The sequence below is a fragment of the Notolepis coatsorum genome (genome assembly GCF_963971535.1).
Source record: "Notolepis coatsorum genome assembly, chromosome: 2".
NCBI classification, from domain to species: domain Eukaryota; kingdom Metazoa; phylum Chordata; class Actinopteri; order Aulopiformes; family Paralepididae; genus Notolepis; species Notolepis coatsorum.
This window is the reverse complement of record NC_140166.1, coordinates 86898174-86912652: the sequence shown is the minus strand read 5'-3', so window position 1 is coordinate 86912652 and position 14479 is coordinate 86898174. Positions and strand designations below refer to the sequence as shown.

The following is a 14479-nucleotide window of genomic DNA, read 5'->3' as shown; positions in this document are numbered from 1 at the left end:
TGTCATCAGCATAGAAATGGTAAGCAGCATTAGACAGGTTGATACAAAGATCATTTACATATATGGAGAAGAGTAGAGGTCCCAGTACGGAACCTTGTCGTACACCCTTAAAGGAAAACGCCAACATTTTGGGAAATTAGCTTATTTAACATCTTCCCTGGAGTTAGACAAGAAGATACATACCTTTTTTGTCTCTGTGCGTGCATTTAGCTTTGGGAACAGGCGCTCCGTTAGCATAGCTTAGCTTCATCACTGGAAGTGAGTAGGGGCCGGAGCCCGACGTTCCCTTACTGTGTATAGTTTGATTGATTGATTGAAAAGTTTATTAACAGATTGCAGAATACACTCCAAATACAACTCCAAAACGTTCATGTAAACATGTTGTGACCTGTGTATTCACCACGTGGAGAAATAAAAAATTATTGAATTAGACAATTATGTTTTATAAGCAAATATACTTGCCCAACCACTACTGTATGAGCGCAGCCAGTGATTTCAACGTGACGGCGTGTTTGTTTACATTCTCATTCATTCAAAAGATCCGAACCGATTGAAGTTTATAGATACCATGACTTGAAATCCTCTTACCTTGACGATTAAAAGCCTCCCCAATTTAGAAAACAGTAATCCAATGGCTGGTATTGATAAATACTACTAACGCTCGGAGCTAACCAGCAACCGGACAATCAAGCAGATAACGAGAGCAATGACTTCCTTTCTGGGGGGTTTCAAAATAAAAGAGCGACGTCTATAGCAGCGGAAAACGTTTATTTTGTACATTATCTAACGTTAACACGAACCTAAACTAACGTTACAACTAACCTAAAGTTAGTTTAGGTTAGTGTTACCTTAGATAATGTACAAAATAAACGTTTTCCGTTCCCAAAGCTAAATGCACACACAGAGACAAAAAAGGTATGTATCTTCTTGTCTAACTCCAGGGAAGATGTTAAATAAGCTAATTTCCCAAAATGTTGGTGTTTTCCTTTAAGTACAGGGAGGAAAGATGATGATAAACCAGCAGACTGTACACACTGTGATCTACCCGTCAGGTAATTTGAAAACCACTCTACAGCCTGTCTAGATAAACCAGTTTTATGTAGACACTTCGATAAAATGGCATGGTCAACCGTATCAAAGGCTTTGGATAAGTCTAGGAACAGAGCTGCACAGTATTTATTGGAACCCAGTGATTCAATGACATCATTGACTACTTTAAGAGTAGCAGTGATCGTGCTGTGCTTCTTTCTGAAACCTGACTGGTTCTTGGAAAGCAGGCCATGTGAGTCTAAGAAATCTTTTAGCTGCTCACTTATTATTTTCTCAAGGACTTTGGCTAAAACACACAACTTTGAGATTGGTCTGTAATTGTTAAGGGATGAGGGATCACCCCCTTTCAACAGGGGGAGGACATGGGCAGATTTCCAGACTAATGGAATCTCATTGCTTTCGATGGTGAGATAAAAAATGTAAGTTAAAGGTTCTGCAATAAAATCAGCAGCTGCCTTGAGAAAATGAGGCTCCAACTTATCCGGACCTGCAGATTTGTCGGAGTTGAGCTTCTTTAGGGCCCTATGGACCTCAACCACCTCAAAAGGAGATAAATTGAAGGATTCAGTTTCTGAGTTTGAGGGGGTTGACATAAGGGTAGTCGACTATCAGTCGACTATCGTCACATTTTGGCCAATCAAAGTCGACTATACAAATCCTTAGTCAGGGACAGGCCTAGTGTTAGTTACGGGGTGCTGAGCAGAGATGATGAGAGTGTATAAAGGCTTGTAGTCACCTTACTGTATACACTCCCTATCACCAACAGAGAGAGAGAGAGAGAGAGAGAGAGAGAGAGAGAGAGAGAGAGAGAGAGAGAGAGAGAGAGAGAGAGAGAGAGAGAGAGAGAGAGGGGGTGAAGGGGGAGAGGAGGGAGGGTTGAGGAAAGGAGTGATAATAGAGGGCATTGAGAAAGAGAGAAAGAGAGGGAGGGGGTACAGATAACGAGAACATGGCATTTGTGAAGGGAGACGGAGGGAGAGAAGAGGACAGAATAAAAACAGACAGAATGACAGGGAGAGAGAAACAGAGAGCTCATAGACTCACACCACTGAAGAACACTTTCATCTGTTGTCACTAGGAGAATCTGAAGGAGAGGGAGAGAGAGAGAGAGATAGAGAGAGAGAGAGAGAGAGAGAGAGAGAGAGAGAGAGAGAGAGAGAGAGAGAGAGAGAGAGAGAGAGAGAGAGAGAGAGAGAGAGAGAGAGAGAGAGAGAGAGAGAGAGAGAGAGATGATGATGGAGAGAATGGATGGTAAGTCTTGCTATTAGAACAAGAGACAAGAGGGGGCAGAATGAAAGAGATGGAAGATAAAAGGTATCAGTTGTGGAGACAGATGGAGACAAATATGTGGCAGAGAAAGAGAGAACAGGAGGAGAGAGAGACACTTATGTAGACATGTTGGTATTTGTATTTTGTTTCAGTAATTGCTATGAAAAGACTTCCTTCCTCTTGTTTGTGTTTTTGATCTCACATAGAGCGTGGATCCTTTGTTTTTTGCCAATAAGAAACATATCGTAGTAAAGCGCATACAGTATAATTTACAATTGATCCAAAGTGACTTACAAATTGTGAACAACATGTCACCAGGGGTGTTGTTCATCAATAGTGTCGAACTTGAGTGTTACACTCTGGGTGCATAGTATTATAGACATTAGCAAGAGATGTAGTAGTATACGAATAGTAGCATAGTATTAGGGTACATAATAGTAAAAAGACAGCAAGTAAGTAAGAGGGTTCGTTATTTTGTTTATTTTCTCAGATATTACAGATATTTTCAGTACAATCAGTAGCTTCTACCAATATGTGGTGTCATCGTGACACCCCCCGCTCGGAGGGGTACTATCTATCTCAGTCTGTCTATGACATCACAGATTGGGCGGGGCAGAGTGTTCAGCGAGGTGGAAGAATGTCAACCGCTTAGGGCAAGAAAATGGCCGCAGGGCGACAGTGGGTGTGGCTAGTTGATCTCAGCAGACCTGCGAGGATCACTCATGCTTCACCTGTGCTTCACAATGACTGTCCGCGCTGGGGTCTGGTGATGTGCTTTTCGGACACGTGTTAGATCGTTTGTGATTGGTTCCTGCCATCTGTAGCCGCTCTGCTGTCACAGAAAGAAAGAGGGTGAAAGTAGGAAGATGAATCGCGCGACCTTTGCAGGCGGTGTGCGAGGAGTCAGCCCATGTGTGGAGTAGGCGCTCACTCCGGTACTCAAAGCATGTTTATTATTATTATTATTATTATTATTATTATTATTATTATTATTATTATTATTATTATTATTATTATTATTATTATTATTATTATTATTATTATTATTATTATTATTATTATTATTATTATTATTATTATTATTATTATTATTATTATTATTATTATTATTATTATTATTATTATTATATATAATAATAATAACACCAACAACAACACCAACAACAATAATAATAATAATAATAATAATAATAATAATAATAATAATAATAATAATAATTAATACACTTTATTTGTATAGCACCTTTCATACAAGAATTGCAGCCCAAAGTGCTTCACATCACCATAAATGGACATAAAATAGACATAGGCATAGAATGAGCATAAAATTGGCATAATTACAGGCATTGAGGATGGACTTTAAGGTTGAGGGGTGGGGAGGAGTATTGAGGTTTGACATTAACTCATTGGGGGCCAACAGCGCCCTCTGCTGATGGCCCTTCGTTGCCAGTGCTTTATCCAATGTAGGATAGGACTTATTTGCGAGTGCTTAAAACATATCAAATATAATAGCAATAGATCTAAATAACACAGTGATCGTCAATGAGTTGCTTCCAGTCAACATGCACGAAACATATAATTTTTTCATACACACATTTCCATTTTATACCGTGATGAATATCAATATATTTCTAGAGCGTTCTGTCTCATCTCAATAAACTCCAGCAAATCGAGCTTAAATGTATTTCCTTAGAAATCGTGCCATTTGTCGCTTGATTTATGAATAGTTTTCAAATAAACGCTGCTCTGAGTATCCCAAGTCCATCTGTTTATAACGATACTGCATGCCCGAGAAGGAAAACCTGGACCGGACTTCTTAGATTGATGCACAGCCCCAGCCAGAGGGATTCCAATGATGTGCAATACCATCCGGGAGACGATAGGCGGCGGTATTTGCTTTTTGCGAGCTCAGGCCCATTCCCAATGATAACACAGGCTCCCTCAATGGATTATGAATGGGAATATCGAATAAAATAAATAACGATAGAAAACCTGACTTTTCTCGGGTTTGGCGCTCAAGCGTCGGCGAGTTAACCCAACTTTATTCGTGAGTGGCGTCCAAAGAGTTAACATTGAGGGGTGGGGAGGAGGTTTGAGGTTTGACATTAACATTGAGGGGTGGGGAGGAGGTTTGATGTTTGACTTTAAGGTTGAGGGGTGGGGAGGAGTATTGATAGTTGACATTAGGGTTGAGGGGTGGGGAGGAGGTTTGACATTCAGGTTGAGGGGTGGGGAGGAGTATTGATAGTTGACATTAGGGTTGAGGGGTGGGGAGGAGGTTTGACATTCAGGTTGAGGGGTGGGGAGGAGTATTGATAGTTGACATTAGGGTTGAGGGGTGGGGAGGAGGCTTGAGATTTGACATTAAGGTTGAGGGGTGGGGAGGAGTATTGATAGTTGACATTAGGGTTGAGGGGTGGGGCAGAGGATTTGAGGAGAAAAAAGGAGGAAGGGGAGGATAAATGCTCATATAAATAGGCATCTTTCCTTTCCTCCAGAATTTAATGTGATAGTTTATATTTAATTGTCACTGACAATAAAACATGAGTCATTAAACACCTCTGGTGACCCAAACAATTGTGAAACACGAGAGAACGACTGCACTGTGCAGAGATACGCAGCAACACTCAGATATTACAGAGGTTCAACAGGGATTAAGGACTCTTATGAATACAAGACGTGCCGTCTCTCCTACACAGAGCTGCCACCTACCCTCTGTGTTTCTGCTGCTCTCTCTCACACTCTTTCATCTGTCTCTCATACTCACACACACTCACTCTCCCCCCCCCACACACCCCCCACACACACACACACACACACACACACACACACACGCACACACACACTATCACCCACACACATACACACACACACACACACACGCACACACACACACACACACACACACACACACTATCACACACTATCACACACTATCACCCACACATACACTCGCGCAGGGGCGGACCTAGCACATTTGGCGCCCTAGGCGAGATTCACCACTGCGCCGCTTTCTTTCCTCAACGCTCAATTCTATAAACACTTGACCGATACCCATCAATGCACAGCGCTCTAGCATGTTCTGACTGTGAACACCTAAAGCTGAGGCTCAGACCGACCGACCGTTTTAGATTTTTGGCTCATTTTCCCTTATGTTAGAATTTTTTTTATGTAAAAATAATGGTTGCCGATATAGAGGGGGGCGCCAAAACTGCACAAAAAAAAAAAAAGAAAAAAAAGAAAAAAAAAGAAAAAGAAAAAAGAAAAAATTAAAAAAAGAAGATAAAAAGGAAAAACAAAGATTTTTTTTTTTTTTTTTGCGTCCCCCTCTGGGTGGCGCTCTAGGCGACCGCCTATATCGCCTGTAGGAAGGTCCGCCCCTGCACTCGCGCACACTGACACAGAGATGGAAACAGAGAGAGTTTACAGATGCTGACTCTTTCATCTGTTATGAGCGGAGGAATATATGAGTGAGAGAAAGAGAGAACCAAAGAGAGAGAGAGAGAGACGGAGGGATGTGTGGTTAATGAGTGTTGTCACCTTCCCTCCTGACTCCCGGTGCTAAGCAGCCCGGCGCTGGAGCCTGGTTCAGATAGAAACGCTGTATTATTGTATTATTGTCTGTCTGCCGAGGGACGTTTTAATAAGCTATAATTTATGAAGCAGTGAAAGACTCTGCAATTCATCTTCAGCAAAGCAATTTACATATGTTTACAGAGAGGCATCTGTGCTATTACTGAGCGATAACACAGACTGAGATAGGAGGAGGAGAGGATAACAGACTGAGAGAGGAGGAGAGGATAACAGACTGAGAGAGGAGGAGAGGATAACAGACTGAGAGAGGAGGAGAGGATAACAAACTGAGAGAGGAGGAGAGGATACCAGACTGAGAGAGGAGGAGAGGATAACAGACTGAGAGAGGAGGAGAGGATAACAGACTGAGAGAGGAGGAGAGGATAACAGACTGAGAGAGGAGGAGAGGATAACAGACTGAGAGAGGAGGAGAGGATAACAGACTGAGAGAGGAGGAGAGGATAACAGACTGAGAGAGGAGGAGAGGATAACAGACTGAGAGAGGAGGAGAGGATAACAAACTGAGAGAGGAGGAGAGGATAACAGACTGAGAGAGGAGGAGAGGATAACAGACTGAGAGAGGAGGAGAGGATAACAGATTGAGAGAGGAGGAGAGGATAACAGACTGAGAGAGGAGGAGAGGATAACAGACTGAGAGAGGAGGAGAGGATAACAGACTGAGAGAGGAGGAGAGGATAACAGATTGAGAGAGGAGGAGAGGATAACAGATTGAGAGAGGAGGAGCGGGCGGGAGAAGGAGATAGGTGGGGAGGAGGGAGAAGTTGAGGTGGTGGGGAGGAGGTGGTGTTGCGGGAGGTGAAAGGGAGGAGGAGAGAGGAGGTGGTGGGAAGGAGGGAGAGGTTCATGGGTGGGGAGGAGGTGGGAGAGGTTGATGTTTGGAGAGGAGGATTTGGGAGGAGTTGAGGAAGGAGTAGGAGGAGGGGGGATGAGGAGCAGCTGGTGGAAAGGGGGACTCATCTAGTTTTGTTTCCAGATATTCTGGAATCTGTTCCATAATTCACCATCTCCATCTCTTTTAACCCCATCACTGCCTGCTTCACACTCCGGCACAACCACAGTCTCTACTCCAGGTGAACATTAAGTGCTTTGCTTAAGGGCCCCTCGGCGGTAGTTGTTGTACTCGTTCACTTTCCCATGTTTATTGTTTATTGTTCATTAGCAAAGGATCCCCATTAGCTGACGCCAAGACGTTAACTATAGTCTTCCTAGGGTCCGAGACAACATTAAAACATTACAACATATACAGTACAATTAAAACTAGTGCTGTCAGGTGATTAAAAAAATATTTCTAATTAATTACATGATTTGTAATTATTTAATCTAATTAATCGCATTTTAATCGCATAACCATTTAAGGCCTGATATCTTATATTCTATAATCATATTTCAAATTGCATGTGTCCGGATGGCAGAATTCAGTACTGTATCTACAAAACCTTCTGTTTAATCATCTTCCCTTTATTCATTTGCTTAGATTTTTCCAGTCTGGTCAATTTTAGCATGGTGTAATTCGCAGTAAAAAAAATATTTGAATTGATATTCTCATTTGGTTCATTACAATTTACTCAAGCCTAGTAACAGACACAGTATTTCTGACACTGGGAATACATCCCCTGAGATCCATAGATGTCCCTAGAATCAGATACCAAGAACATGCAAATGGACCATTTAAAAAAAAAGTTTGTAAATGTTTATTCTATGTTCTTATGGAATGAATGAGATTAAATTTTTTTTTATTTTATTAAAATGTATAAATACTTTTTTAATTTTTTTTAATTAATTTTGAGTTAATTCTCATAACGCGATAATTTGCTGTGTAATTAATTAATCTAATTAACGCGATAAACTGTCAGCCCTAATTAAAACATAATACAATTAAAACATAGCAAGACGTACCAACCGAGGAAACACAACAACATTAACACACAAACAAATTATATCTAAATATATACAAATATATAAAAATCGAAGGTAACATAATATATTGCATTACCCAACATTATCAATATTGGCTCACGTGTAAGATTTTAATTTCTTTTTGAAGCTTGCTACACCTCTTATGTCACGTATGTCACTTGGAAGACAATTCCATGCCCTGATAGCCCTATATACAACTGTTCTTTGCATACTGTTAGATTTTGCATGGGGTAGAATAATCTGCCCTCTACTTGCCCCTCTGGTCAAATACATGTGCCCATTTCAGCTGTAAATTATTTCATCCCAGATATATTTAGTCTTTTCTCAACACTCCGCCAACTAAGATGTTCATGCATTTGAATTTAATTGAATTGGATTGAAAACCTTTATTTCAATTCAATTCAAATGCATGAACGTCTTATAGGACAACACTAGTCAACACTAGTCCTATATGAGTCCTATATGAGCAACCAAGAACGAGTCTTGCTGCCTTATTTTGTACCGCTTGTAACCTATTTAGCAACTGTTTTGAAGCAGAAGCCCACACTACAGAACAGTAATCCAAGTGGCACAAAACCAAAGCACAAACAATCTGATTAAACAGTGCAAATGGAAGGAATGGTGCACATTTCCTGGCAGTAGCAACAGCTCTACCCATTTTAAAAACAGTTTTGTTGATGTGATCAGACCATGATAAAGAACTATCAAGCCAAAGGCCTAGAAGCTTAGTTTTTTCAACCTGCTGTATAGGTTGACCTGCAATTTGTAGAACCAATGTAGGATTATGTGCCAATCTTTGATTGGTCCCAAAAAGCATACAAACAGTTTTAGAAATGTTAAGCACCAGCTTATTTGTTTTTATCCAGTCATATAAAATGTCCAATTCACCAGCCAAAACCTGATTAAGCTCAGAGTCTGTAGCTGCAGCATAATAAAGGGTTGAATCATCAGCATATAAAGTCAGACTAGCCTGATGAATTGTCTGCGCCAGTATCTACTAAACAACTGCTGTTTCACTCACCAGAGTCTATGGTTTATTTATTGTTATTTATTTATTTTTATACACATAATGACACATAGTACACAGCACGACACATAGTACACATAATGACACATAGTACACACAATGACACATAGTACACAGAATGACACATAGTACACATAATGACACATAGTACACAGCATGACACATAGTACACAGAATGACACATAGTACACATAATGACACATAGTACACAACATGACACATACAGTAAGTAGTACACATAAAGACACTTGGTACACAACATGACACATACAGTAAGTAGTACACAGAATGACACATAGTACACAACATGACACATACAGTAGTACACAGAATGACACATGGTACACAACATGACACATACAGTAGTACACATAATGACACATAGTACACAACATGACACATACAGTAGTACACAGAATGACACATGGTACACAACATGACACATACAGTAGTACACAGAATGACACATAGTACACAACATGACACATACAGTAGTACACAGAATGACACATGGTACACAACATGACACATACAGTAAGTAGTACACATAATGACACATAGTACACAGCATGACACATACAGTAAGTAGTACACAGAATGACACATAGTACACAACATGACACATACAGTAAGTAGTACACAGAATGACACATAGTACACAACATGACACATACAGTAGTACACAGAATGACACATGGTACACAACATGACACATACAGTAAGTAGTACACAGAATGACACATAGTACACAACATGACACATACAGTAAGTAGTACACAGAATGACACATAGTACACAACATGACACATACAGTAAGTAGTACACAGAATGACACATAGTACACAGCATGACACATACATTAGTATACAGAATGACACATAGTACACAACATGACACATACAGTAGTACACAGAATGACACATAGTACACAACATGACACATACAGTAAGTAGTACACAAAATGACACATAGTACACAACATGACACATACAGTAAGTAGTACACAGAATGACACATAGTACACAACATGACACATACAGTAAGTAGTACACAGAATGACACATAGTACACAGCATGACACATACATTAGTACACAGAATGACACATAGTACACAACATGACACATACAGTAGTACACAGAATGACACATAGTACACAACATGACACATACAGTAAGTAGTACACAAAATGACACATAGTACACAACATGACACATACAGTAAGTAGTACACAGAATGACACATAGTACACAACATGACACATACAGTAAGTAGTACACAAAATGACACATAGTACACAACATGACACATACAGTAAGTAGTACACAGAATGACACATAGTACACAACATGACACATACAGTAAGTAGTACACAGAATGACACATAGTACACAACATGACACATACAGTAAGTAGTACACAAAATGACACATAGTACACAACATGACACATACAGTAAGTAGTACACAGAATGACACATAGTACACAACATGACACATACAGTAAGTAGTACACAGAATGACACATAGTACACAGCACGACACATAATTATTATACATAGTACACAGCATGACACATACATTAGTACACAGCACGACACATAATTATTATACATAGTACACAGCATGACACATACATTAGTACACAGCACGACACATAATTATTATACATAGTACACAGCATGACACATACATTAGTACACAGCACGACACATAATTATTATACATAGTACACAGCATGACACATACATTAGTACACAGCACGACACATAATTATTATACATAGTACACAGCATGACACATACATTAGTACACAGCACGACACATAATTATTATACATAGTACACAGCACACAGCAGGGGCTATGCAAGGCAAATTGGGATCACAAACATACACACATACACGTCCACACACACACACACACACACACACACACACACACACACACACACACACACACACACACACACACACACACACACACACACACACACACACACACACACACACACACACACACACACACACACACACACACACACATACACACACGGTCCCCTGCTTTCCTGACAGCCAGTGTGTCCTTCCAGGAGTGATGCATGATGGGATAGCAAGTTTAATTACCCAGAGTCCCCCTGGGTGTTCTGTCAACCTCTCCCTGTCTGCATCAACACCATTACCAGGGTTGGGTGATACTGTGCGCATGTGTGACACTGTCATGCTGTCTTTCTACAGCATTTACCTTCCTCTCTCTCTCCCCGCCCTTCTCACACTCTGTCTGTCTGTCTGTCTGTCTGTCTGTCTGTCTGCCTGTCTGTCTGTCTGTCTGTCTGTCTGTCTGTCTGTCTGTCTGTCTATCTGTCTGTCTGTCTGTCTGTCTGTCTAACATGTCTGTCTGTCTGTCTGTCTGTCTGTCTGTCTGTCTGTCTGTCTGTCTGTCTGTCTGTCTGTCTGTCTGTCTGTCTGTCTGTCTGTCTGTCTGTCTGTCTGTCTGTCTGTCTGTCTGTCTGTCTGTCTGTCTGTCTGTCTGTCTGTCTGTCTAACATGTCTGTCTGTTTGTCTGTCTGTCTGTCTGTCTGTCTGTCTGTCTGTCTGTCTGTCTGTCTGTCTGTCTGTCTGTCTGTCTGTCTGTCTGTCTGTCTGTCTGTCTGTCTACTGTATCTATCTATCTATATATGTATATATGTCTGTCTAGTGTCTATCTATTTACCTGTCTGTTTGTCTGTCTAACTACAGTATGTTCACATTGCAACGCCAAAGAGAGACATCATAAAGACTAAACTCTAGAGCAGGGGTGGGCAATTATTTTTCCCGGGGGGCCGAATGAGCAACTGAAAATATGTTGGGGGGCCGGGCCAAAATTCCAAACTCAATTATGCATAATATACATTTTATTTCTATATAAAAAGCAGTAAATGGCATTGTTTTGACCCCTGGTAAGAGTGTATGTTATTATTTGGCAATTAAAAGGTGAGGTTAGCTTTCAAAAATATCATTTATTCAAATAGAATTTATTTCCAAAATGATAAACAAAATGTGAAACATTAATAACAAAGGGCATTTTGAGTTTCATATACTATTGAAACAAGGATTTTCTTAGCTTTCTAAAGACATCACATCATCTTATAGCAAAAATAAACAAGACATGTCACTGAACTGTGTAAAGAAAAGTGTCCCAGTTTTGTAGCTTTTTTTACTTTACATGCCTATATTAAACATTTAATGTTTTCAGAACTGTGCAAAAAAAAGAAAAAAAAAGATCAAGTGTCCCATTTCACTTGTTATATTTCCACATTTTAGTGTTCTTCAGTTCTTTTTTTTCATTCAGTGTGAGAAATCCAGTCTCTGTTGAGCTTTAACAAGTCCATCAAAGTCAGGTTGCATGTCTGAGGTGGATATGCGAAGCACAGCTGCCAGATGTTCATCAGTGAGAGAGGATCTGTACCTGGACTTGGTAAACGTCATGACTGAGAATGTCTGTTCACATACTGTATGTAGGTGGATCCAAAGAGAACCAACATCTTCTGAGCATGTCTCCTAAGCGTATACTGTGCGTGTTGAACGTTGACATGAAAAAAAAAAAGTAAAAAAAAAAAAAAAAAAAAATTTAAATAAAAACATTTTTTTTTATTTTTTTTTTATTTTTTTTTTTATCATGTAATCTTTCGCGGGCCGGTCAGAATCATCCCGCGGGCCGGATCCGGCCCGCGGGCCGTACAATGCCCAGGTCTGCTCTAGAGAGAGAAAGTCATGGTTGATAACATGGCAGTCATAATTTTATCACTGAACAAACAGATACTTGTGCCCACAAGCACTCAATGAAGAAACCCACTCCCATTGCCAAGAGAAAGTCTAACATAACATACCTATGCATGCATACTATGGAACTACACACTATGCATTAGGGGTGGGGGGGGGAATCGATACGTAGTAGTATTGCGATACTTTGCGTGGCGATACTGTATCGATACAGGGACGCCAAGTATCGATATTTAATTATTCATAATATATATATATATTTTTTTTTATAAGGAAGTTGCATACTTCATTTCAATACCTGTAATAGTACAGTAGTCCACACACACACACACACACACACACACACACACACACACACACACACACACACACACACACACACACACACACACACACACACACACGTTTTATTAGATAAAACATGTTGACTTTGCAGTTGAAAAAAGGTAATAAATAAAATTTGATAAAAATAAAAAAAATTATAATTTTTTAATTTTTTTTTTATACTCAGCGTATCGCGATATATTTAGTATCGTGATACATCGTATCGTGACGCAAGTATCGCGATAGTATCGTATCGTAAGGTCTCTGGCGATTCCCACCCCTACTATGCATGTATTACGTGGCCCATAATGTTCCCCAAAGAACTTGCCATCTTCAACGGACCCCTTCTGATGTGAGCTCCAGGTATTGACAATACCGATGCTACATATACCCTACCACATGGCCCCTAATGGCCACCATAACCCAAACGTGTAGATAGGCAGTGAGAGCCAGCACATCACCAGGGTTATCAAGTGCACAGGGCCCATAATTTATTTCAACACTCTTTGAAGTACAGTAATGTACAGTATACTGGTTTAAAACAACTAACCTTCTTCATACTGTCTTTTACTATTATGCACTTTGCTACTAAGGAATCAATCTTGTATATACTACTACCTACTATGCTAATATGTCTATACTACTATGCACTCAAGACTGTAGCACTCAAGTTCTACACTGTTTGATGAACAATGTTACTTTCCTTTAGCTGTCAGAGTTGTACCTTCCTGCTGACTAGTTGTACAGAACTTTAAGTCGCCTTGGATAAAAACGTCAGCTAAATGTAAATGTAAATGTAAATGTGTATGTAAATGTAGACTACAGTATATTTGTGTCTGATGGAATACACTAGACTCTATACTACAGTATACTGGTGTCTGAATACACTAGACACTGCACAATATAGGATCATGTATGCTTGTTAATATAATATATAAAGGGATATTAAAGTCCCTCTCTCTCTCTCTCCCTCCCCCCCATATCTCTCTCTCTCTCTCTCTCTCTCTCTCTCTCTCTCTCTCTCTCTCTCTCTCTCTCTCTCTCTCTCTCTCTCTCTCTCTCTCTCTCTCCCTCTCTCTCTCTCTCCTCAGCCATCCCTGGAGTTTCATAGTGGTGAAAGGTGATGTGTCTTCAGTAGTGGAGGATCACGCCATCTATCAAGGTGAACATCTCTCCATCTACCTCTCTCTCTCTCTTCCATCCATAATTCTCTCTCTCTGTCGATATCCATTTATTTTCAGTCTCTCAGTTTTTTTCTTGCACACAATCTAAACTCATGAAATATATAGTGATGTTACATATGATGATGTGATAATTAGGGCTGTCCTCAACTCAGGAAAATGTTAAATATGAATTAATTAATTATATGTAAGTAAGTAAGTAATTATCGTATCTCATCTTACCATATCTTATCTTCTGTGTGTATCTTTGTGTGTGTATATGTATGTATGTATGTATGTATGTATGTATGTATGTATGTATGTATGTATGTATGTATGTATGTATGTATGTATGTATGTATGTATGTATGTATGTATGTG

At 39.9% G+C, this 14479-nt stretch overlaps 1 protein-coding gene across 1 annotated transcript in view; it reads left to right on the top strand.

Moving 5' to 3' along the window:
* cemip (cell migration inducing hyaluronidase 1) overlaps positions 1-14479 on the top strand; it is a gene marked incomplete at its 3' end in the record, with an annotated part of 220520 nt that overhangs the window by 52950 nt on the left and 153091 nt on the right. The window contains 1 exon segment of the mRNA XM_084308248.1: positions 14030-14100. Coding sequence (XP_084164374.1) covers positions 14030-14100 — 71 coding nt within the window.